The 24,736-nt window shown below is 47.5% G+C and overlaps 1 protein-coding gene across 2 annotated transcripts; it reads left to right on the top strand.

Annotated features, from left to right (window-relative positions):
- Window positions 1-9,615: 9,615 nt before the first annotated feature.
- On the top strand, window positions 9,616-21,758 carry LOC142588318 (uncharacterized). 2 transcript variants are annotated; one of them, XM_075699928.1, is made up of 2 exons: window positions 9,616-10,426; window positions 20,385-21,758. In XM_075699928.1, the coding sequence occupies exons 1-2, from the start codon at window positions 10,410-10,412 to the stop codon at window positions 20,773-20,775; spliced, it is 408 nt and encodes a 135-aa protein (XP_075556043.1). In that variant the 5' UTR covers window positions 9,616-10,409; the 3' UTR covers window positions 20,776-21,758. The 2 variants fall into 2 exon arrangements, with proteins under 2 accessions (XP_075556043.1, XP_075556047.1); XM_075699932.1 differs by having other exon boundaries at window positions 9,627-10,426; window positions 20,463-21,758.
- The last annotated feature ends 2,978 nt before the right edge of the window (window positions 21,759-24,736 follow it).

Raw genomic sequence — 24,736 nt, 5'->3', positions numbered from 1 at the left:
ATGAACAAGAAGAAAGAGACCAGAAGGAGTTTCGCTTTTGGCTGAGGGAGTGTATGGTTCGCGGGTATGCGCATGTGTGAGTTTCTTTTTTCTTTTTCGTATTCATATGACTGTTTGAAAGCAATAAACGTTTAGTCGTGAGTCAGCGCTCGTGTATCGTCTTTGTCCCTGTTGCAAGTGTGCGCTGTGAGTAATAATGCAAAAACTGTGATTAAACATTCGGACCTCCTTCTGTGTGCGCACAACTATGTACCATTTCTAATATAGGTAATAAACTAGAATTGGGCTTGAACTTGAGAGAATGGACCGTCTTTTGCGATTTGATGCCAGCCCTTCAGAACCTGCCGTCAAACCTACGTCAAGAAACCTAGTACGAGTTAGTGTCCGAGATTAAGGGTCACAACATCATTTTTCAGTAGTTGCCGGGCCATTGTGTCACCGTTGGCAATGCATGGCCTCGCTGATGGCGCCGCCCGGTATATGCCCACGGCACTTCCCAGGCAATTCAAATACTTGTCTGGAACGGACACTGGAAAAGAAATGGGATCACTGGCGCGTAAGCCACTCGAGCTCACTATAGAAAATTTAGACGTATGTCGCCCAGAGTATTTCTGTTTACAATCGTCAAACTTTGCTTTCCTAGCAAGGGTATCTCACTGGCCCCGAAATGAGTGGCTTTATGGGTCTACAATGTATTTTAGCTAAGGCGACGAAGTTGCAAAACTTACTGAAAAAAACTTCAGAGTCTCTCCCAAATTGTGGGGTTTTACGTTCCAAAACCAATTTCTCATTATGAGGCACGCCGCAGTGGAGGACTCCGGAAATTTCGACCACCTGGGGATCTTTAACGTGCACCTAAATCTAAGTACACGGGTGTTTTCGTATTTCGCCGCCATCGAAATGCGGCCTCCGTGGCCGCGATTCGATCCCGCGACCTCGTGCTCAGCAGCCCAACAGCATAGCCACTGAGCAACCAGGGCGGGTAGTTTCTCCCAAATTATAGAATGAAATGTGCAGCTCCGCTACGCAGTTATTTGATAGTGAACTTTCAAGAACACCAAAATTTCGCAAGTAGCAAAAATTGACTTCATTTTAAGGACGTTTAAAAATACGTTACTTGCGAATTTTTATTAAGATTTCTCAGAATGCTCACCCAGAGCTTATAAATCTAGTGCGGCAAGAACATTTCGCATTGCCTTATTTTACGTGGAAAAATTTAGCTTTTTTTTAGGCCCCTGTATGGTCATCTCTATGATCCGTGTAGTTCTAATAATAAAATCGAAATTACATTAATATTGCATTTCGAGCTCGTTGTTTTTGTGGTAGTAAAGAAAATCTGACTCAGATTGTGTCTCAGATTTTGTGCCACGAAATGGGTTGAGCTTGGGTGTTTAGGCTTCCTGTATCCGTATTGATTCTACTGTACGTTCAGGCACACCAAGCACGCGACAGAGCGCACTGCGAGCTGTTCAAGGCTGATCTGGGCAAACTGCACTACTACTCTCATTATAGCTGCTCTATGTGAAATGCTCACCGTGTACATGGATGTGACCACTGCTCCAGCCTAGTGGAAAGACGCGAGGACACACACCACTGCAGGGGCGAAGTCAGCTGGGTGTATAAAAAAAAAACAATTGTGGGGTTTTACGTGCCAAAACCACTCTCTGATTATGAGGCACGCCGTAGTGGAGGACTCCGGTAATTTCGACCACTTGGGGTTCCTTAACGTGCACGTAAATGTCGCATTTCGCCCCCATCGAAATGCGGCCGCCGTGGCCGGGATTCGATCCCTCGACCTCGTGCTCAGCAGCCCAACATCGTAGCCGCTGAGCAACCACGGCGGGTCTGGGTGTGTTCAGACGAAGTCAGTCGCAAAAACGGTCTCGATTATTCTTAATTTTCACCAAAATTTTTATATTAGGCAGAAAAATCCTTCCACACAGCGGAACCGCAACTAATTTTCCAACATACGTTTTTTCTTTAGCATTGAAAAAAAGCTTAACTGAGAGAAGATGCAAAATTCTCGTTATCGAGTCGCAAAATTTTGCAACGTAAAAAAAAGCGCGTGGCAGAGAATACAGTTTTCTACTCATTAAACATTTTACTCTACATCTATACAACTTCTCTCGGTTTGGCATCTCCGATATTTACGATTCAGCATTTTATCTTTAATCTCGAAGTCGATCGCCCTTTACTGGGCAACTCACGACAGCACGTAAACACCCGAATTATTTTTTGTGGCACTGCTCCGCGCTCCGTAATGCTGCAGCGCGCGCAAGCAAAGGCTACCGCTTCATAAGTATATACCACGTGCCATAAACAGAGTACTGACGCAAACTATATTTGGTGCGCTCAAAAGTCTATTTATTTATTTTGTTTTCTCGCACAAATGTCACAGGTGATTCGTGCCGTGGAGTAGTCACCGATATACGTATATGTGCCGATCGCAATAGTAACCCTATAAAGCTCTGCGCCCTCCGGCCGCGCGGGACCGCGGCACGCGTCATGCGAGTTGAGGTGGTTGTTCCGCGTTTTTATTCCGTAGAAAGTAAAAACAAACGCAGCGCAGAATCAAGCCAGCTCGTATATATGGCAACTGCTCCGTGGCAACATCATCGTTCGTGCCTCTATACCACAAATCTAGCGTGAGCACGCATATGTGTGCACATGTCGTTACAACAGGCCGACAGCCAATCGTCATACGTCGACAACCAGTCGACACGCCGCCAGATTCGCAAGTGCCTTTCAGCTTGCAGGACATACAACTCAATTCTCGTTCAGACCACCCCTCGAGCACGAAATAAATGCGTTTAACGCAGACATCGAGGGCCTGTGAATTGCACAGCGGTGTCTCTTGAGCGCCGCTGATGCGCTGTGGCATGCGGTGGTTTTGTTAAAGTCGAGCTCTAATGGAAAAACCCACCGATGGTGGGATGGGGTCGGATTAGTTTTGGCCGTTTGTGGAAACCTAAAATGCCGTTCGTGGAACACAGTCTGGGAACCCCTGGTTTAGAGGATGGAAGCTTGGGCAAATGGCAGCAAACATATGACAAGCCGCGTCCGCCGCGACATAAGTGGGAACACTAGAACTTGGAACGCCGCAGATTCAGTCAGACTATCAACAAGCTGCCGCGCCGCGGTAGTCCATCGCCACACTGACTAAGCTGTCGCCGCGACAGAGGAAATGGACAGCTTGCGTCGCGCTCTGCGCATAATGATGCTTAGAGAGTGACTGACATTGACGAGTTTCAAGAAAATAAAAATTCGAGGACATTTAAGCACTTCTTATGACTTATAAATGCGAAAGCATTAATGTCCAATTGGACGCCGCCGAGCGTGCTGTTACGATCGGCCAGCGGAGGAAGTGACCTTCCAGCCTCTCCTGCCCTACTGCAGCGAATCGCTTCGAGAAGCTAACAATACGTCCCATAGGACCGACCAGCGGCGGCACCATGGCGAGACACATTTTTAAGAATACTTAATTCATTGGATGTCACTCGGCCACCGACCACGACGCTGGAAGCAAGGGACTTCTGAAAAGGGCGTTCTATGCCGCTTTCTCACGGCCACTGCTAGCCGCCAAGGCCGTCCGACGACGAACCCGCTAATGGCGGAGCCACTCCAGGAACCAAGACGCGCCAGTTTGAGTCAAGCATGATAATCCTTGTCGGGGAGACTCCCCTCGTTTCTCTGTGTTCTGTGAACACAGGTGGATGAGTTACTGTGTGCACCCTCGCCCTCAAGGCGACTTTGGACGCTGCGAATGGACGAAGGTGTGACGACAGACTTCCCTGGCCTAGCGATCTAGGGAGGACATCATCATCATCATAGTCAGCCTATTTTATGTCCACTGCAAGACGAAGGCCTCTTCCTGAGATCTCCAATCACCCCTGTCCTGCGCCATGCGATACCAACTAGCACCTACGAGTTTCTTAATTTCATCACCCCACCTAGTCTTCTGCCGTCCTTTACTGCGCTTCCCTTCTCTTAGCCCCCATTCTTTAACCCTAATGATCCACCCGTTATCTAACCTACGCCTTACATGGCCTGTCCAGCTCCATTTTTTTCTCTTAATGTCAATTAGAATATCGGTTGTCACCGTTTGCTCTCTGATCCATACCTCTCTCTTCCTGTCTCTTAGCGTTACGCCTAACATTCGTCGTTCCATCGCTTTTTGCGCGGTCCTTATCTTGTTCTCGAGCTACTTTGTCAATCTCCAAGTTCCCAGTATTATATATGGCGCACTTAATTAATGAAGTTTAAAATAGAATTCTATTTATTGGTGTTGTGAGGAGTGTGAAGTGATAAGCTAACTTAAGAGCTTTAGAAAGTTAATCTGTATTATCTATGCAGTAAGGGTTCACTTAAAGTGAGTCACGTGACCATACGATACGGGTTTCCTGGATCCTCTGGGCACGAATGCCACCGCCACCTGCAGCGAAGTCCGAAGCTGTGACCCCTTCACGAGATAGAGGTGCAGCTACCGCGCAAGTGGCGCGCACCTGTCGCGGAGGCTAGCTCTCCTAGGTGCAATGATTGGACACCGGGCGCCGCTCGCCACTCTTCGCAGCTGCTTCTGCTATCGCGAGGACTGCAAACATGCCTCGACAAAAGAAGGTGAGCGTTGCTTTTACGTCATGCGCCAGAGGAGTCAGGGATAGGCAGCGCCACCCTAATCTAACGAAAGGGAAGCAAGAATAGAGAGTTTTAGCTTGTCCGGTATTCGGTAAACGTGGGTGGACTGGGCGTTTTACCGGAGGGGCGGAGGCGTAAACGTGAGCGGCCTGCACGGTGCAGTGGTGGCGCAGAACGCAGAGTGGTGGCACATAGTGGCGTAGAGCTCAAACAGACAAAGACAGATAATATTGCGCTGTAATGACAGTCATGCATCTTGAATCAATGCGCTGAAGTCAACATATCGGTGAATGCGGAGGCCAGACCGTCTGAGCAAGGGTTCCCGGATATGTCGTGCGCCTGAGCAAGTTCACAGCAGGTTGCACATCTGTGTCCTGTGCAAAGTGTTGGGGAAAGTGGCATCATCCTCGATGAAGGCCTTTTACTTGCAGGTGATAGCAGGTGTGAGGGCTACCTGCAACCCGGATCCTCTTTGGGGAAACTTCCTCTATCCTTGTGAAATTGGAGAGAGGTAGTTAACACATGGGGAAAAAGAGCACGTGTGTTGTGTCCAAGGGAATTTTTTTCGGCTAGGAGGCTCTTGAGCAGGGAACCACTGATGAACGATAAAGGCGGAACTACAGAAAACAGGCGCTGTAGACAATGGGCTCAGCGAAGGATAGGAGGATTTCTAAGAGTAACCAGACACGTGCGTTTTTGACTGATGTGAGAGGCAAAAATAGCCTCGATGATGCCGACACACACTGTGAACATGAGCGCGTGTGCAGTATGTGGGTCAATACAGACGCTTTTTATTTCTCAAAAGTTGTCACAGCCTGCGGCGTCCGTACTCGATCGGCGTCTTGGAGAGAATGTGTTCAAAAAGTCACGGTGTGCTTACGTAGCCTTGTGAATAGCAGTCTTAAATGTCATTTTATAGAAGGACTATGATGCAGGGAACGAGGTGGACGCCTCTTTATAAGCATTACATTCCCAGTGAGAAGCTGGGGGCGCCATTATTGTGCCTAAAGTGGGAAGGGAAGAGTCAAGAGGGTACTTTTTAGTTGTAGAACTCGATCAGCCAGCCGCCGGTTTCAAAGTGTCCTTTTCAGTCGGTACAACAAGATTGCCCCCAGACGCTGTCGGCATATGAGCTGCATGCAACAGGGATCGGACGCGGCGCTGGCGAGTATATAGAGTTGGCTAGAATACCTCAATCTATCAGTGTTACCGCACTTCTCCGTTTATTGTCTCAACAGCAGCGCCGCCATTCCGGGTGGCGACAGCCTTGCGGTGGTTGCTACGCGGCCGCATTGTGACGCGAGTTTACTGGCCACAGTCACATGAACACGTCGAACTTGGTAGAGCATGTTAGCTCAATCACAAGAAAATGACTGACTACTGTGTCAATTTGTGCATCGAATCGACGAAAGAAGAACTCAAAGGGTTCCACTTTCCGCAAGACCTGGAGCGAAGAAAGAAGTGGGAGACTCAGGTGAAGCGGGTCCGCTGGAAAGCGACCGACGGATATAAAATCTACGATCTAAGACGAGAAGGCACGTTTCTTTACTGATTGTTCGTGCCACCTGTTATGGATGCCTTATTAAACAGTTTTAGCTGAGCGTCGCTCACGGTCCGCTCCGCTCACTTTTCGCGGGCTCCGAAACTACAGAGAAATGCCTAGATTTTGCTATCTTCAAGAGCGTGTCTCCACCAAACACGATTGACGAGTAGTGAACTTGGCACGCAAAACAACAAAGAAACCAAGCGGACGCGCCATCACGCTTAACTTACTCGTCAGTAGAGCACTGAATTTGAGCTTCTTCCAATTACCCATGATGGTGTGGCTAAACTGCATGTGTACCACAATGGCGGCGTCACCCCATGTCTTACCACTATAAACGGAAAGACCCGGTGCATTCTTGATATAGCGCTGCTATCCAGACACGTTATAAGCCCCGAGCACATTTCAATTTAGCTTTCTGCGACAAAATATTTCTTTTGGTTGCGTAGCAATAAAACTTCATGATGATTGAGCGTGTCTTATTTGCAACATAAGCACCCAATCTATCCGCTCTCTCCACCTTGCCGCCTTTGATAGGCAGATTTCAGTGACGTAGAAGAAGCTCACGGATGTGGTCTTCCGATTGTGCGTTGCTCGTGTTCTGTCGCTGGAGGCGACAAGGGCTTTTGTGGAAAGCTAAAGAGTTCAATGAGGGGAAGAAAATGAGCGCCCTGTCATGGTCTCCTTAATTGTCTTGAAGTTTAGCGTGCGGATTTTGGAAGCTATACTTCCCCTACATGATCGTCAGCCCATAGAAGGATGCTTACGGCAGACGTTATACACTTGAAGTGCGAATTTCTCCGAGCAAGGTTCCAAATCTGTACTACTAAACATGCACAACCTGCGCCAGACGACAGTATACCAATAACCACCGCATGAACCACCCGCCACGGTAGTTCAGCGGCTATAGGGCGTCGCGCTGCTGAACTCGAGGTCACGGGTTCAATCTCGGCCGCCGCGGCCGCATTGCGATGGAGGCAGAAATGCAAGAACGTTTGTGTACTTATATTTAGGTACACGCTGAAGAACCCCAGGGGGTCCAAATTAATCCGGAGTGCCCCACTACGGCCTGGGTCATAATCATATTGTAGTTCTGGCACGTAAAAGCTGCAAATGTTTTTTTTTCTTTTCCCGCATGATCAAATAGTGAAAGTGCGACTCTGCATGAATCATTCACACCATGGGTACGCGTACGTGTAATTAACACTGAGCGTGTTAATGGCCCCTAGCAAAGCACATTTGCCCTTATCGAATCACCACGCTCTTTCGCTGTCACGTGCGAGGCTAACGTCCGATGCCATCGAATTTTTCACCAGTAGACCATCTTCATACGTCTCATATTCAGCCCTTACAATAGAGTCGTTGTCGGAAATCCTACCACTGGAGCAAAAGAGAAGAGAACGGAGTTGGAAGAGCACCGCGACGGGACGAGCTTCCTCTTCTTCAGGTTTTCGACGCTTCCAACGTTGAACAAACGACCCCTTCTCTAGCCGCTTCACTCCTTGGTCTTCAACAACGTGGTGCCGTGACCAGGATCCAAACCTTGGTTATTGTGGGCACAACGCTAGGTAATAACCACTATACAATCACGAATTTCAACAGTTGTCAATACTTTGATGCAAAGAGAGCAGAAGTCTCATGCAACCCTAGAAAAAGTCAGCTTTACCCACGTACGCACATACGAAAGGAGTTAGGCAATGCCAACGACAGCGCCGGGTAGCAGTGAAAAAGATACAGGATCTCTGCAGTGTTACTGTCCAGTCAAGACGTTTCTCAAAATAACCGGGCTTCTCTCGTCAAGCACGACAATTGAGTTTCATGGCTCTGCGATATGAACCTTACAAAAACAAAACACACAAGTATGAAGGAAAGTTGAAGATGGCATTGAGAAGATTTTACTATAGAAAACGAAAAAAAAATAATGAGGACATCGTGCCTTTGATGTCGACGTTTTGTTAGCTGTCACCGTTAGCTCTTGTACCGCAAAAAAGAAAATCGCAGCAACGCGGAAAATTGTCGTAAACAACGAAAGAAGCGACTTCAGATCCTTTAGCAGATATTTAATGCATATTCTTATTAGTTATATTTCGCACGGAATGCCTTTAATGTGCGAACGAGCCCTTGGATAGCCATTTTATACGGTATATTTGTGCGCGTTGAAATAGTAGCGAAGTGTGCATGAATTCGTCAAGAACACGTCGTATATTGATGAGCTACATTCTCATCAGTTTCTGTTAACTTTTGAGATAAGCTTGGCGTTCGCATAGTGTAGTGTGTCGAAAACACGAGATCGCACTGTCATTCTCTAAAGGACGGGCGTCGACTGTGAACGGCAGAGAGGGCGCCGGCCAACTTGCCCTTACCCGATCCACTCGACGCGATGCATCAGACGCTTGCGAAGCGTTCCTAAAATGCGATTTCTCTATCCCCATCCAACCCCGTCTGCTGGGCTAATGCGATGCACTCAAAAGGGGATGCGACTCACTATACTGTAGCATTTACGAAAGCAAGCCTGTTGAGCCATACACCGAGGGCGTACAGCAAAGACGTCAGTAGCATTTCTCTCTCCAGCTGTCGCCAGGACGCAGAAGGATACAATGCGTGGGTACAGCAGAAAGTCAATCGCAGCTACGCTAAAACTCGACCCCGAAGGAGGAAAAAAAGATCTATCGCTGACTAACAACACGTCGGCGGCCGCTGGAAGGAGTCTCAGCTTCTCTCACACTCCCAACAGGCGCCCGTGCACGCTGTGTTCCCACATGTCTACGCAACCTTTCACCGACACGGATCACGGGAAACTCGACTGCATTACACTCGTACGAAGTCGATACGCGGAATCGCCTAAGTCGGCTTTCCCTGAACAAGCGTGATCATACATTCTTGAACGTCGGGGAAAGGATGACATCAGCTCTTTGTTCCTACTTTAACGTATAGCTCCTAATAATAATAATATTTGGGGTTTTACGTGCCAAAACCACTTTCTGATTATGAGGCACGCCGTAGTGGAGGACTCCGGAAATTTTGACCACCTGGGGTTCTTTAACGTGCACCTAAATCTAAGCACACGGGTGTTTTCGCATTTCGCCCCCATCGAAATGCGGCCGCCGTGGCCGGGATTCGATCCCGCGACCTCGTGCTCAGCAGCCCAAACGTATAGCTCCTGTTGCATCGAAAAGAACAAATTAAAATTGGAGAACTTCGGCGTCATGCGGCGCGCCATCGTTTCGTCCCCGCCAGCGTTGCGGTCCTTCTTTCTCTTCGTTTTTATTATTTTTAAGCGCTCGACAAGCTCGGCAAGCTGAGTAATGACGCATGATAGCGCAGATGGTGATAGCAGCTGCGGATCGCCGGCTGCTATAGCTATTTATGTCGCTTGAGTTATTGCTGCATGGCTGTCAAGAAATGCTGCTCCGTCTGCTGTTTCTATTGTAGCAGGCAGAAAACGCAGCGTTCGAACGAAAGGACGCGCTCTTCTTGCCATTTCGTCCGTGCATTTACATGACCCCTGCTCGTGCCTGCCTGCATGACCGCCCACTTGCCCTCGTTCGTTCGCAACAGCTAGGTCTCCGAAAGCTGTATACGCGCCGCGAGGGAACCTTGTTGAAGTCAACGGCACATAAGCAGTTCACTTATGAGTGAAAGAAATTCCATTTATATCGCCACTGTGCAACAAGTCCCAGAGCTCTGCGGCTGTTTAGCAGCCGAACTCCTTCATATATGTATACTTTTCCCCACCATAATATTCCAAATTTATGCAGATTTAGCCCTGCTTGAAGCATGTCTCGGCGTCACTAAAATGGGCAGTTGTACTAAATGCATACAGAATTATGCACGTGTCACGTTTCGACGGGAATTTTCGAACAAGTTCAAGAATCATTTGGTAAACCTGCTCCGCTTGACAAGGAATACACGATTCGATTGACGTAATCGGGTATAATCTAATACCCTTAGTATGACACATGCCACCCCAAACTGCTGAGAATGCGGCGACGCTGTAATCTGTCGTAGTCCCAGTCCCCTTTGTTTCAATATTTTTTTATCTACAGAGCTGATCGCTCCGCCGCGCAAGTCTGCGCGCTCGGCTTTTCAGCTGCAGTTGTTTTATCGCACGCCTCAAGTTACTATCGCCGGAAGAAACGCGTCCTCGTATCCAGGCTGTCTGCTTCGCACCATCGTAAAGTAAGGCACTTCCCGCCAGAGCGGTGCTTGTTTCACCGCGGTGGACTGAACTATGGGCTCCAAAAACACGTAAGTCGGTGCCAAGCTATATTTTTACTGATGAGTGAGAAAACTACGAAGCTTAATTTGCTCCGTGTGCTGGCGATGAAAGCTATTCCGCAGTGTGAGCGCAGCACAGTGAATGAGGAACGCTTCGGTGCGACGAATATTTAACTGTTCGCCAGTCCTAGCAACAAGATGGGTTTTCCCGAGCACACTACCTCTATGCACTCGATCGGCATGGTTTTCACGAGGTAAATGTAGATAGAAGCCTATACGTTCAAGCCATGGCGATTCATCGGGCTTAGCGCCATCTGCGTGACGAGGGAACACTTCCAGCGAAAAAAAATATTGTGACGCCATACGTATCAAAAACAGAAGTGATGTCATTTTTGTTCTCAAAAGCGCAATATTTGTTTTGGTGCCCTGCCATTAGAGGTGTATTTTCAAATGACCCGCAATTCGACTCAATGGGCGTTTCGAGCTTTCAGCGCGGAACGCGATGCACCAAAAGGTCAACCGTACCAGATTCCTTGAAGGACTCTGACCGTACGGATGTCGAAATCGCACGCCTGTGCGAACATTGTTTCTTTGCAGGCAGACGAAAGTTTTGGTCGCATCATCAGACGCCAAGCCTGTCGGCAAGCGCAGCCGCAGGAAAACAGCCAAAGTGTAAACAATTATCTGGCGGTCGCAACTTACTATTTTGACTGAATACGTTAAGAAACGATGAAACCTGCCGTGCAAGCAGATTTCAGGCAATCGTTGACAAGTAAAAGAACACAACGTGGGAGGGGGTCATATTGTAACAGGTGAATTTTACGAGCGTGCCTTTCTACACACTTCAGGAGCTGCATTGCATTGCAAGTGATAGCGGCGTCAACGTTACCTTGTATAGTGGGCGCGAAAAATAGGTATTTATGATTAACGATAGTCAAATAGAATTGCATTTTCTTTCCTCGCCAAGCACATATAAAACAAATTAGTTATTTTGTTTTTGTTGAATGAATGAAACTGGTCTCTCGCTTATATCGAAAAAGAAACTTTCTTTCTTAGTGTTTGTTCCCTCCTGCACATAGCCGCCCTTCAATCGCTGCTCCCATAACCACTCTTGCTGTTGTCGGTACCAATTGGTTCTGAACCGCTTTTCGCCCGAAGCTTCGCGACCTATTTGGATCGGCTTTGGTTTTTACTTGATGCGTAGGAGTTGCTTAGCTACAGATTCATGAGTGACTGCCCAGTCGCGAACGCCGTTTAATGACTCAGCGCTGCACAATAGCTCCGCGCTTAGTGCCGGGTTAACTCTAAAACGCGCTTTTCGAGCCTTACTGGTCTTTTTGTTTGTGAGACTTGCCCTAAATTATAGAAGAACGTAATGAAAGTGAAGGGATTGTGTGTGTGTGTGTGTGTGTGTGTGTGTGTGTGTGTGTGTGTGTGTGTGTGTGTGTGTGTGTGTGTGTGTGTGTGTGTGTGTGTGTGTGTGTGTGTGTGTGTGTGTGTGTGTGTGTGTGTGTGTGTGTGTGTGTGTGTGTGTGTTTTAGTTAGCCCTTAACAGCCGCTACGGAGGTATGACTGCGAGAGCTTCCTTTCTGTTGTCGCTCTGACAATGCCATTGACTTTTGTCGGCAGCCACCTTTTCTTGGCTACAAAACGCGAAAACATGTGCATCGACGAGAGTTGTGGAATCCTCCGCAGTTCTCAGCAGTTTTAATCTGATTGATATGTATAAGTTCTTCGAGGGAATTGTGATGCACATTTTGGCTCCCAATTTCCGTCGGTCATAAAACTCCTTTAAAATGCTCGATTTTTGTCGTCTTATTTTAAATTACAGCACAGAAAGGCCAGTGGCATAATCGCGAAGGTGCGTCTATATCCACAAACGCGCATGCAAAATATCATGTGCGTATTACATGCATATAAAGGCAATAATGTAGACGAGATGATCAAATGGCTATTTACTCGAGTATACATGATCCCTCCACAAATTTGTAGGCAACCTCGGCTTAAGGCCGCCAGCGCTTTCAGCGCTTGCCATGAGCCCTGTGGAAACAGTGCGTTTCCGGCCTTGCCCAGGACTTAAGATTTCTTTCTGCTTACGATATTAGACACACCGTGCACACCAAGGGTGTCTGCGGACATAAGAGAGGCGCCAACTTATTAGTGACTCATAATTGAGAGCCCTTGGGCTAGCCTTCGGGAAGAGTCGTATTTTCGGGACACAGCGCGACGCCCGATTACGGGATCGCGTCGTACGAGATGATATACCGGAAGGGCACGTTTACGAGAGGCTTAGTGAAAACTTAGAACTGCACCGTTTTTCTCTGCTTCTTTCACTGTTTGTGCGTCGATCTCGTTCACAAACCTGCAGAAATAAGTAGGCAGGCATGTTCGGCGAAACGCCGTTCAATTTTGTTAGAACCTCAGCGTGCGTAATGCTCGCAACGAGATGCCGATTAGCACGTCTCTAGCGGTGCGCGCTTCGCCACGCGAGAGATGGCAAACACTCGAGTCGGGACTATGGTGGCTGGCCACCATATCGGTGCGCACGGCATCGCCGCAACACATTCCAGGGGGCGGGTAGCTTTCCACTGGAACACTATGCGCCCGTGTTATGCCGCATGCGTGTACGAGTGGCTCATCGAAAGCGAAGATGTTACCAGTCGAAGGCGCGTGCGAGTCGGGCGCTTGACGACGACCAGCGGTGCCATGTTGACTCACACACACCCGTGATCGTAAACGAGCACGGGTGTTTGATATAGCATAGCATAAACAAACCAAGAAAAATAGAAGCTGGCTTCGACGCGCAGCCGCAACAGTCACGCCCCCCCCCCCCCCCCCCCCGTTTTGGAAAACGTAATAAATTGTCCAAGATAGCTTGCCACGTGACATTGCTAGCACACGCTTGGTAGTCACGTTTTGTTATTCTATGTTATGTTTCGGACGAGATTATGCCCGGAATGGGGGGGGGGGGGGGGCTATTTCTTGCAGAATCGTTTTCTGAGATTACGTACTCGGAAGGCTGTTACACAGTCAAGGACGACCGAAAGAACTACAGCAGTGTGTTGCCAGTGTTTACATATATAAATTTTTTTTCCTGCAGTCCTCTGAGTGTTGACATTTATTTTTACGCAGCTTTTCTACGTTGTTTTTCGGGAAGAACGGAAGCAATTCTTGTGTTAAAATTTTTTTTTCACATCGTCATTCTTGTGCGATTGTTACGTGCAATGGTTCATTTTGATTTTTGGCTGCAGTATAGCTAAATTAAGTAGCTATAGAATTTATCTGCGCAGGTTGTAATGTTAATTAAAATGATCCGAGCGTTCGTATTACAAACTCTCTCTGTGAAATATATGTTTCTTTATAATAATTTATCGGAGACTGAAGCGCAATGTAAATAATTGTACTCTACACGGAAGAACGCAGTGGCAAGCTTTCGCTTTCGTGCGCCGGTTTAAAGTGAGCTAAAGGCTGCGCACAAGTGTGCAAAGCAACTCGTATTGCGAAACTCGTTCGATTCCCCACGTTCTCCTTCCCAACCGAAAAGATAATTGCGCTTGAATACATTGCGGAAACACTTGGAGGACATAAAAAAAAATGGCGGTTTTTGCTGCTTTTCGTGAGAGTGAGTAAGCTGGGGGGGGGGGGGGGGGGTGCGAGAGAGAGAGTGTAGATGTGTGTGGCACTGGACACATACACACCGCAACGACGCCATGATGGCGGTAAGACGATTCTGAAATGATGACGTCCGTATAAGGACGACAACGTGAGGACGATGGCATTAGGACAATGAGATGACGACCAGTGTGTGACCGCACGCACGCACGCATGCTCACGCTTACTTTTGTCATCCTCATGTCCTTTACTGCTTAAAGCAGTCAGCGGCACTACAACAACGATGGCAACATGGCTACGGCCGTTAGTTGGCCGACATGTAAGGTTTCGTGAGCAGGAGGCTGAGGATGACTGCTGAGCAGAAAGCCACGCTGCGTACGACCCGCGCTTCGCTTGGCCTTCTGCTTGCCAGTATTTCGCATATAATTATGACAATGCTGATTATCCTGCGACCTTGAAATTTATACACAGTTTTATCATCCCGTGACTCTTTTATCGGGCCCGTGAAAATGATTTACGGTGTGCACTTTGCGTGACGTTACGCAGGCTAAACCTTGATACCGCAAAGGCATTACTGATTTGCGCACTAAAATAGAATGTCGAAACACACTTTTGAGAGCGAGAAATCAGAAATACCATCTGTTCGAAAAATATGCCGTATTTCGACCGGTTAAGCCATGTAGTTAAAAGGCGAGCACGGACGTCACTCTACTGTGAGGCCTGCGTGTCGCGGCACATAGCGTATAGCGCCGTCACCGGTTTCGCTTTTTCGTCGCTCCTGACGAAGTGCGCTGACGACAGCCAGCTCGTTCGACGTCACTGATTTGATGTGGCGACATTATTAGCTTCGAGGTGACATCAAATATTTAGAGAACACAAAATGGAAATAAGCAAAATGCATAATACTACAGCGAAGCGGCATTGGAAAGCTAAGAGGCACAGGGTACTCCTGATGGATGCAAATGCTACCGACTGGCGTAAGCGTGTACGTACGTGCAAGTACTTTGAGCGGTGGCCTTTGCGAAGACCAAAAAAAAAATATGTTAAAAACCTGCGATCCTGCGTTGACTAATGTTTATCATCGAAATGAAAGGTCGCCAGTAATTTGCTAGCATCTACGGGCGGGGTTTCCTCGACTGTTCATTTCCCTCCGCCAAATGAGTCAAATGCATTGGTTCGCGTGGCCGTTTTCTGTGGCTTGGAAAAGGACTTGGCCACCCGGTCTGCTGTCAATTCAGATGGAAAAGTGTGATAAGAATTAACATTTTCGGCCACTTCGCTCGAGACTCGTTTGTCAATTTGTGCGGTATCAGCATACAGACTGGAGCCGCGTCACAACACGTGAAGCCGTCGATTTCTAGTATACGGTCGCGTGTTTATGCTTTAGCTGGTACAGCGTTACGTGGCCACCGGGCATCGGAGTTTCTCGATGGATTGATGTCTCGGTATCTTCGGAATGACCGCGAGACACAAGACGTGCTTTACAGGCCTTAGTCGCTGAGGCCCCCTATATAAGCTTCGAGTGCATACTGCGAACGTCATTTCGTGCACCGCGAGTTTGCTACATAAAGTTGCAAATGAGTGATTTATCTCTCTGCGCAATTCTCATAACACCTTCTGTGAACGCCCGAGCTAAGCCTTTTTGTGTTCACACGCGCGAGCGACGGGCGCTTTCACTGCGTTGTAGAGTGGGTACAGGTTGTCTTAAAGATCGGCTCCTGCCTGCCGAATTAGATCAGTCGAGAAAATAGTGCCAGTTGTACCGGCAACAGACTTGGAGCTGTTCAGCGTATACACTGATCCTCTGTGTACTCGTTGCGCATATATAGAGTTCCTTCGAATCTTCATCCTGGTATGAATGTTCACAATTTTATGACACGAAACGCCATTCGTCAAACTCGCTTTTGTTAATGCATTCTGTATGGCACAAACGATATATTATGCAGATGCGACATTATGTTGGGGGTCTCGACACTAAGCTTTTGCCAAGTTCTTCGATTAAAGCTGCAGTTTTATTTTATTCGTTGTCATCGTCGTCACGTTACCTGACACAACGTGATCAACGTGACAATCCCTTGATTGTACCGAAAAAAACGTTCTCTTTCTTACTCATCTCTTCGTCTACTATTATTTTTCTCTATTTTTCTTTATTCAGCCTGCCGTGCGCTCCACAGCTGCGCGGCAGGTTGGATGCCTCATCACGCGACCTCCGTGTTTGGATAGGCACGAGGTGTATAGCCAAGCACGTTGGTGCGGCAGTGGCGCAACTATATCTGGACACGCGTTGGGAAACGCGGATCTTCGCCGAGCTAAGTGGTCCAGAGAAGTTTATTACGAGTCATCTACTGCATCTTTCATTTCTCAGCGAGACTGCGATGATTTGAAGCGCAGAAGCCCCTCCGTTGGTATTCCGTGTCTCCCGTTTGGTGTCGTGCTAAGCTGTAAGCACGCATGCCGCTTGATAAACATAGCAACACATAAATAGCTCGCCACCGCTGGTCTCCGAGGCGCGCACCAGCGAGCGGGTATTTCCCCTTTCTTTCTCGGCCCTTCAGGTGCGACTGGCGCGACCTTCGACGAGACCAGCAGCCGGCGGCGCGGCCGCCCGAGGCGGCCTTCAGCGCCCCGGAATGTGCCAACCGTTGTTTTTATCCCTCCAATTTACCGCCGTCAGCCCTCGAGCTCGAACGCCTCAGTGTGTTCGCGCAGCTCGGAAGTGAATAATTGCCTCATGGTTGAGTAGCCTGGTTCCTACGCTGGGTGTGTATCGCATAGGCAGGTAAAATGTCTTTCTGTCCACTTTCTTTTCTTTCTCTTTTTTTTTCTTTGTTTTTTTTAACGTTACATGTACGCAATACGCTAAGAAAGTGGCCCGGGCCGGCAGCCAGATTGCTGACCATTGCGGTAAGCGCTTATATAAATCAGCAGCGAAGCCGAAACATATCGCCGTTTAATAAAGCGAAACGACCGCGGAGGTCAAACTTACATTTCGAGGGGGATAAAGCAGCCCGTGTTGATCTCGCCGCACCCGTGGAATCCAAATTCCTCATCTGCCAAGAAAGCGGAGCAATTACGCGGGGCGCCTTCCCTTTATTTACCGCTGGTCACTCGCTGCTTGCGTCAATCGAGGCATTCCGGTAGCTTCGGCCTCTTTTAATCCTGATTGTAATGTGGCATCTGACGCCCGAGGGACGCGGGAACGTTAAAACGTAATCCGGTGGTTCAGTCAAGGTTGCTTCCTTCATTTTTCTTTGTCTTTCTTCTTTCCCGCATGGGGAGGTGGCACAGGAAGCGAAACTCGCGAATATCTATGCTGCCTACGAATCCGTCCACATGTGGCGACATTCATTGCGCACATGTACAGCGGGTCATGTCAAAGAAGAATCTGTAAGAGAAATTCTGCGAGGCTAACCAGGATATGAGCCCTCTTAGCTACCCTGCACTGAAAAAGGGGAGAAAGGTGACCAGAAAATAAGAAGAGAACAAAAGTTAATTGCATGCACACATGTGGCTAAAGCGTTCGTCGGTCGCGAGTGGTTGGTCACATAGGCCAATGCCCTTCATCGAAACGAAACGCGCCATGTCAGATATCGATAAATGAACTCTGGCTTTATTGAAGAAAGTGAGCTACGGGGGGCCTGGGTATTCCGCGTAAGAGCATTGGCTGCTAAATATTATTCAAGAGTCAGGGTCAGAGTATTATAAATGCGTAGCCAGGTAGCAAGTTCGAGTGAATTAATCCGATAGTGGCGCTTCGTTTAAAAGTCACTCACTCACTGCAAGTTCCGCCTGGAAGATACGCTTGCGTAGCGCGTTGATCTATGAAGGGTTCGTTATAAATGTCGCCGTATGCTTCTGGCTGGCAGGCTTTTGCTTTTGCTAGAATTTGTAAATTACAATATGGGTCATAATTAAGGATTTCATTAGTGGATTTTTGTTAATTAGTCGATTATGCATTTCATTTTTTCTGCAAATAATGTCCGCCTCTTCGAGCAGACCAGCTTACGAACTAGACTTGTGATATCTACCACAGGCAGCCTTTAAAGATTTTTGAAAATGCTAGCTGAAACACCCGGTATAGTCACCTTTAGCACTGATTTTAGGTTTTTAGTTTGCTTCCCCACTTGACCTCAAGAATTAGTAAGTATCAAACTGTTAGGCCCCGTAGTATGTACAAGATGTGTGCAGAGCGTCCGCATGCGAACGAGATTGCAGGAGTCAGGCTACCCAGCAGGAGCTAATACTTACGGTCGTGTTGCTTTTGTCGCAAGTTATACAGGATCTCCTTGTCAAAGGAAACTCTTCGATCCAATTTTATGACAGTGGATAAACTGCGGGTTCCTGTTATTGTTCCTTGGTGAAATGGCACAACCCACTTTGGGGGATCGTCCATAAATCTGGGGGGGGGGGGGGGGGATTTCTTTTTTTACGAAGGTAAGGTGAAATTAAATAAGTGTGTTGTAAACGGAAATTAAACTGTCTACTGTTATCGGTTAACTTCCTATCCTTCTTTCTTTATTCTCTCTCTGGGAAGTTTTCTTAAATACGGAATGAATTGAACACACTGGATAAGCCTATTATTTATTTATTTATTTATTTATTTATTTATTTATTTATTTATTTAATTATTTATTGAGTAGAGGCGTGGGAGCGGACGCGGTATAAACATAAAAACAGTGTAGTTTTTGGTGTCTCTGCGATTGCGTGTCGCTTCAAGTCGATGAAGTGCGCATTACTCAGTGTATTTTGTGGCAGCACCAACAACAACATTTTCTGGTATACCGTGATCGAAAATGGTGGCTTACATTTACCTATGGTTGTATGGCTGGGGCATGCGCACAACAATGACCTCTTGTGTACAATTTTAGCCGTCTGAAATTCTCTTGAGGTGAGACGAGGTTACCTTTGAAGGACTGCGACCCAGAGCGGTGTGCGCGGCGTCCACTTGAGGTCATGATACTGGGCCGTATCGACAACGCTGCAAGACGCACGTACCTTTGCATACCACGCTTTGATGCTCTTAGCATCTTGCAAATTTCGTCTGCGCCTTTTTTTTTTTTTTCAACAAGCGGAGAGAGCGGTGATTTACTTTCGTGGCAGAAAGTGAAAACAACTTGGTGAGGAGGTCTACCATTCAAAGAGCCCCTCATTAGCCCCGTTGGAAATTTTGCTCGCTGCGTACGTGGGTATAGTACGGTAATACTTTGCAGGTACGATCACCACCACGTGGTGTAAGCGCCATGCTTGTCCGCTGGCAATGCCTATACGGGGTGTCCTAACTATCGTACACCAAGATTTAAAATTATGCAAATGCCACGTAGGTGAACTGAATCAAGGTAATGTTGTTTGCCGTCGCTTCGAAACACAGTACTTTTTCCATACCGCCTAGCTACATAGCCTTAATTATTTCAACTTCTCAAATATTAGTTTCATGAAACGTGTCAATGAGAAAATTGTAGAGCAAAATGAAAAACTCCCGATACAGCTTTCTGTTGCTCAATACGGGAGAGTAGCGTACATAGAAGTGCTTTTCCGAGCGTGAAAGAAGCCCGCGAATACCCGCAAAATTGCCGCGCGACTGGCCGCTCACGGCACTTTGCGTGTCTTCGCCGGCTTCTTTCATGCTCGAAAAAAAAAATCACTTTCATGCAGCACGTATTGAGCAACAGAAAGCTGTATCAGGAGTTTCTCATTTTGCTCTGCAATTTTCTCATAGACACTTTTCACGTTACTATAATATTTGAGAAGTTGATTAATTAAGACTAATTATGTAATTAGGCGGAATGCGAAAAGTAATCTGAGTATCTCCAAAGGACGGTAAACGACATTACTTTCGCTCTGTTCCGCTACGTCCCATTTGCATTGATTGAAATCTTGTTGCATGATAGTTGGGCACCCTGTATACATATATGCTTAGACGAAGACCGGACTCCGGAGGTTACGTTAGTAAAAACCTGCATTTCTTACGTGTGTCATGTTTAGTGGCCTATATTGCACCGGATCCTGTAAACATCTTCATCCTTGAACGCGCACGCACATACGTACGCACACACATGTATAACTATGTATTTATTCGTTCCTTTTTTTATTTATAGCCAGCGTACTTGGTTAATTTGCGAAAACATGCCAAGCCAGAGTCACTGCCTTTGTTTTCTTCCTCCCTACAACCTCTCTTCGTGGTACGTCGTGGGCAATCATCGTTGGAAAAATAGCTATAACGCTCGCAGTCTTAAAATTTTGGTGCAGATCCTTGATGGCAACAGTGCGCTGTCGTCAAACCTTAGCTTTACCTCCGACAGCGTCCCTTCGGTGGTCAATAACGTTGGTGGTGTTAAAGCGCGGTTTATTTCCTTGAGCTAACGCCTCGCCTTTGCAGTGACAGCCCGAGGCACGCGTTCGAGGGCGATGCTCAACGCCGCGCCATTCACGGTGTGGCGGCGCTGTGCCCGCGCAGGTGCCTTCCAGCGCCGGAGCCTTCGGGAGAATGGGACCTGGAGGACGTCTGCACCGTGCTGGCTGCCATTTCGCTGCTGCTGGTGGCTCTGGTTGGCGTGCCGCTCTGCTTCTACTGGGACAGCCGCTGCGTGCTGCTGACCATCGGCTCGCTCGTGGCGCTCTGCATCATGGCGCGTGTGGTGCACGAGCGCCGCGCCGCTGCCAACCACGCTCGGCACCATTGGCTGTCGCTGACCGCCTCGTTCTTGGTCCAGCAGAGCCCGCAGGAGCGCGATCCCCTCGTCGCTTGCAAGAGCGCCAACAGTGTCTGAAAAAGGCTCGGCGCACTCCGGCCTACAGCGTACCCGCCACAGTGCTTCGTCGGGAGTTTTCGACGGGGTGCGAGGATTGGCTCCTGCCAACAGCCCCATCTTTGCAGCGTACGCGAAACGGCCGGCAACGGACTGCAAGAGCGACGGAGCAGATTCGCTCTCAGTGCGCGTGTTTTCTCAGCGCGCATCCAGAACGGACTTCGCTGTGACTGGAGCATTTTACAATTTAAGCATTCGTCCTGTGCTCTGCGAGAGCTAACATGCCTGAACATTGGCGCTTTATCTAGTGCGTAACAGTTTGCCTCCCGTGGAGTGCGATTTTGCACACTCACCTGCCTGTGGTCAGCCTTTCTTTTTTTTGTAGTACTTCAGGACTCGTCTTTTAGTCTAAGGAGTGCTGCTAAACGCAAGATGGCTATGTCTCAAGTAAAGCAGAAAAAAAAAACGAAAGGCAAAGGGAAAGTAAGCAATTCCTCTGCTCCTTCGGCACCGCATGAGTGCTTATTTCGTGAGCCATATTGAAGATGTGCCTCGGCGTATCTGGCCGTCTTGAAGTGTCTTGCGATACAACACTTACATTTTATCCTCCACGAACGAAAGGACTCTCCGATTATTGCACACTTAGCACCTACGCTTGAAAAACTTATTTCTGTCTCGTGGCGACGCTGAATACATCTTTAACGCCGATATTGAACCACGCATTACATATTCGCGACAAATTTGAGACGGTTTCTCAACTCTGAAATTGCCTTTGCTCGCACGCTTGAAAGCCACACTTTGTGCAATTTTAGTTACACTTCAAAGCACAGCCTGTGGGCACTGTGCTCTACCCCTAAATATTTTTGCGAGCATTTTAAGTATTTCTCATATTTTACTTCGGAGAGCAATTTTACCCCTCTCCTTGTCACGGATTACTGATATGCGAAAGAAACTTAGGGAAAGAGTGTAGGGAACGGAGCAATAAAGTTAGTTTTATTTTCTCATGTTCAAACTTTGGTGGTCATTGCACTTAAGCACTTAAACGACTTTTTGGCATCATGCTGCTATGTTGGTTCTGGAAGAGTAGTATAGATGCCAGCCTGTCACAACTGCGTGCTCATTAAACCTTATCGCCCACTCTGAATCATCAGTCACTCTGACCACTTTGTCACGTTCTTAAATCTGTCAACATGACCTTCAGTCTCCCTCAAAGCGCGTGTACTTCTAAAGATCTCATTTTTCTCTTTTTCCGCTATTGAAATGTCCTGCTCACCTAAATTGGGCTGGCCGCTGCATACTGGCGATACATCTCCTATGGGAACGTATGCCATGAAGCGTTGTTTTTGCGACTTGTTTGCTTTTGTGGCACTGTGCTTCGTTAAATGAGTTGTCTTCGTTTGCCAACCCGAGCCTGGAGGAGGCGCCATTGGTTCCCATTCTTGCAGTAAGAGCATTTATTTTCTCCACGTAGAGAACCACTGTAAGATAGACTCCTGCAAAGCAATTTATTGGGAATTGGTACCAGCATCTGGTTCAACTATGCTCTAAGCAGTTGTATAGCACTAAATGAGGCACCCGTGTTACTACGCTCGCGCGGAAAGTGCTTGCGCTTATGTCGCGCTCCGGCCCCCTGATGTTTGTTGTATGCACTGCGCAATGCGACGCTGTGAAAATGTGAACACTCAATGTCAATCTGAAAAAAAAGAAAGCAAGCAAGACCAGCAGTTACCGCGGCTAATTCTCTAAGGATGCGGTAGCATACTTAGATTGTGATTATTTGGGACGTCTCGGCAGCTGCAAGCGTGTGCGCCTCGGGAAACCTTGCACATTCTGATCGATCAGATTGACGTTTCTATGTCTCGTACCTTACAAACTTGACTTCCTGTACACCATGACACGTTTGCGTAAGCTCATCACACCCCGAGTTTTCTGTTAGGTACCGCTAAAGTACACGTGAAGTCCGCCTCTAATGCTATAAAGAAACGCGGGAACGACGGTAGAATTGAGCCTTGCTTTCAGGATCGAGCCGAGCTGCGTCCTCCGGCACAGCAGCCCAATCGCACGCATGCTTCTCTCCTGCCAAACTCGCTCTTTGAAACTTGTGGCACGTGCGTCACGGGCCAGTTTCTCGCATTCTTCCCCCTCGACAGACGGTGCTTTGCGACGCTGTGTTAACCTGCACTACCTTCGAGATCGCTCCATATTTTTCGCCAGACACACACTTACAATAACATTCTTCGCACCTTCCCTCAATTTGTTACTGCCAAAGTTTCCAGAGTGACCCGGTCAATGAGGACGAAACTTGCCGCTATTGCTTACCGCTGCAAGCTATGCTGGACGAGAGACCCCTCAGAGGTGGGCGGATATCAAGAAAAAATATTTTTGAAAATTGCACATCTCATACTTCAGCGGCTGTCGGGTCACTACGTCATCACTGAAGAAGACTTCGCTGGCAGGTTTTCCAGTTCTGTCAAAAAAAGAACGTTGCGAGAAGGAGGAGGAGGAAAGAGAAAAGCAGAAGGCAGGGAGGTTAACCAGAATAACGTCCGGTTGGCTACCCTACACCGGGGGAATGGGAAAGGGGAAAGCAAAGACCACGGGAGAGAGAGGAGGGAACGAAAGAAGGAAATTGCGGCGAGTTCGCTGACGCCTATGGTCTTACAGAAATTGCATTAATAGTCACAAATGGTCGCACAAACCCGTCGTCCTTAAGAAACACGAAAGCGCCTTCACCGCTTTATGGGCCGACGGGCAATGGGGGCGGTGTTCCAGCAGCACCTGCACAGAAAGCGACCGATTGTCCAGCTTTTGGAAAGCTTTGGCTAGTTCTTGTCTCTTTGGGGTATATCTTGGACAGTGGCACAGCAGGTGGTCGATGTTTTCTTCGGTGCCACAGACCTTGCATGCTGCACTGTCAGTAACGCTGCGAGGAAGCTTAGCTTGCACACTGTAATAGGCGAACTCGCTGTAATTCCCTACGATTCTTTCTTGTCCTCTGTGCACCTCCAGCGCTAAACTGCACCAGGTGGGCTCTCCCGCTAGGATACGACTTTCTTCGTTGACCGTGGTTTTCGCAAGCCTTGGAATCTGATATTAAAAGTTGATGTATACTGCATTCAATGTAGCAACAAACTGCAAAAGAACATGTCCAAAATTTGTTCACTAAAAATTAATTGATCGTACTTATTCGCCAAATTTAGACCTGCACAGGTTTAAGGGCCATGTCAGGCGGTATATCGACCTCTAAGTCTTCATTTTAAATGCGTAAGCATTTCTATTCTTACCCAACAAGGAAGCCTGCCCGTCGCATGAAACGAATAACTGTAAACAATGTACAAATAAACAATTTTAAAAGGAAAAACGTTACTTGTGGTCAGTTTCGAATCTACGACCCCAAGTTCAGGAGCCCAGTGTCTTACCCACTGAGCTACACACCCCTCTTCTTTTTTTTTTCCAAGCTTGGCTACAAGCCTCAAAGCAGTTTGTCATCACAGATCACACTCGTTTTATATGTGTTAAAGTATCGAACATTGACACCACATTTTCATCACAGTCAATCACCTTATACACGTCACGTACTTTCACAAACATTTCCATAAAATATTCATACACAGATTGGCCTTTAACACCACAGTGTATATGTGCTAACAGACTGCGTGTAGTCTATATGCTAGACACTGCGTGTAGTCCAAACGACTTCGCTTTTTTTCCTTTATCGCATGGAATAATGAATAGTTTTATGTGAAAATTAGTTGCATTACATTTAGACAAACATGAAAAACAAATGCAGACGTGCTACACCGGTACAACACCGGTACAACACATTCATATGATTCAGATATATTAACATATCTGAATCATATGAATGTGTTGTACCGGCAATACAAAACAAATGTCAAAACAGAACAGTTTCTATGAAGGCTTTGTTGAAATAAAGTCGTCTGTAGAACCACGTGTAGAGCCGACTTGGAGCATTGTAGAT

The sequence above is a fragment of the Dermacentor variabilis genome, chromosome 1 (genome assembly GCF_050947875.1).
Source record: "Dermacentor variabilis isolate Ectoservices chromosome 1, ASM5094787v1, whole genome shotgun sequence".
In the NCBI taxonomy this organism is placed as follows: domain Eukaryota; kingdom Metazoa; phylum Arthropoda; class Arachnida; order Ixodida; family Ixodidae; genus Dermacentor; species Dermacentor variabilis.
The sequence above is the reverse complement of the archived record's forward strand: the minus strand, read 5'-3'. Positions and strand labels throughout refer to the sequence as shown.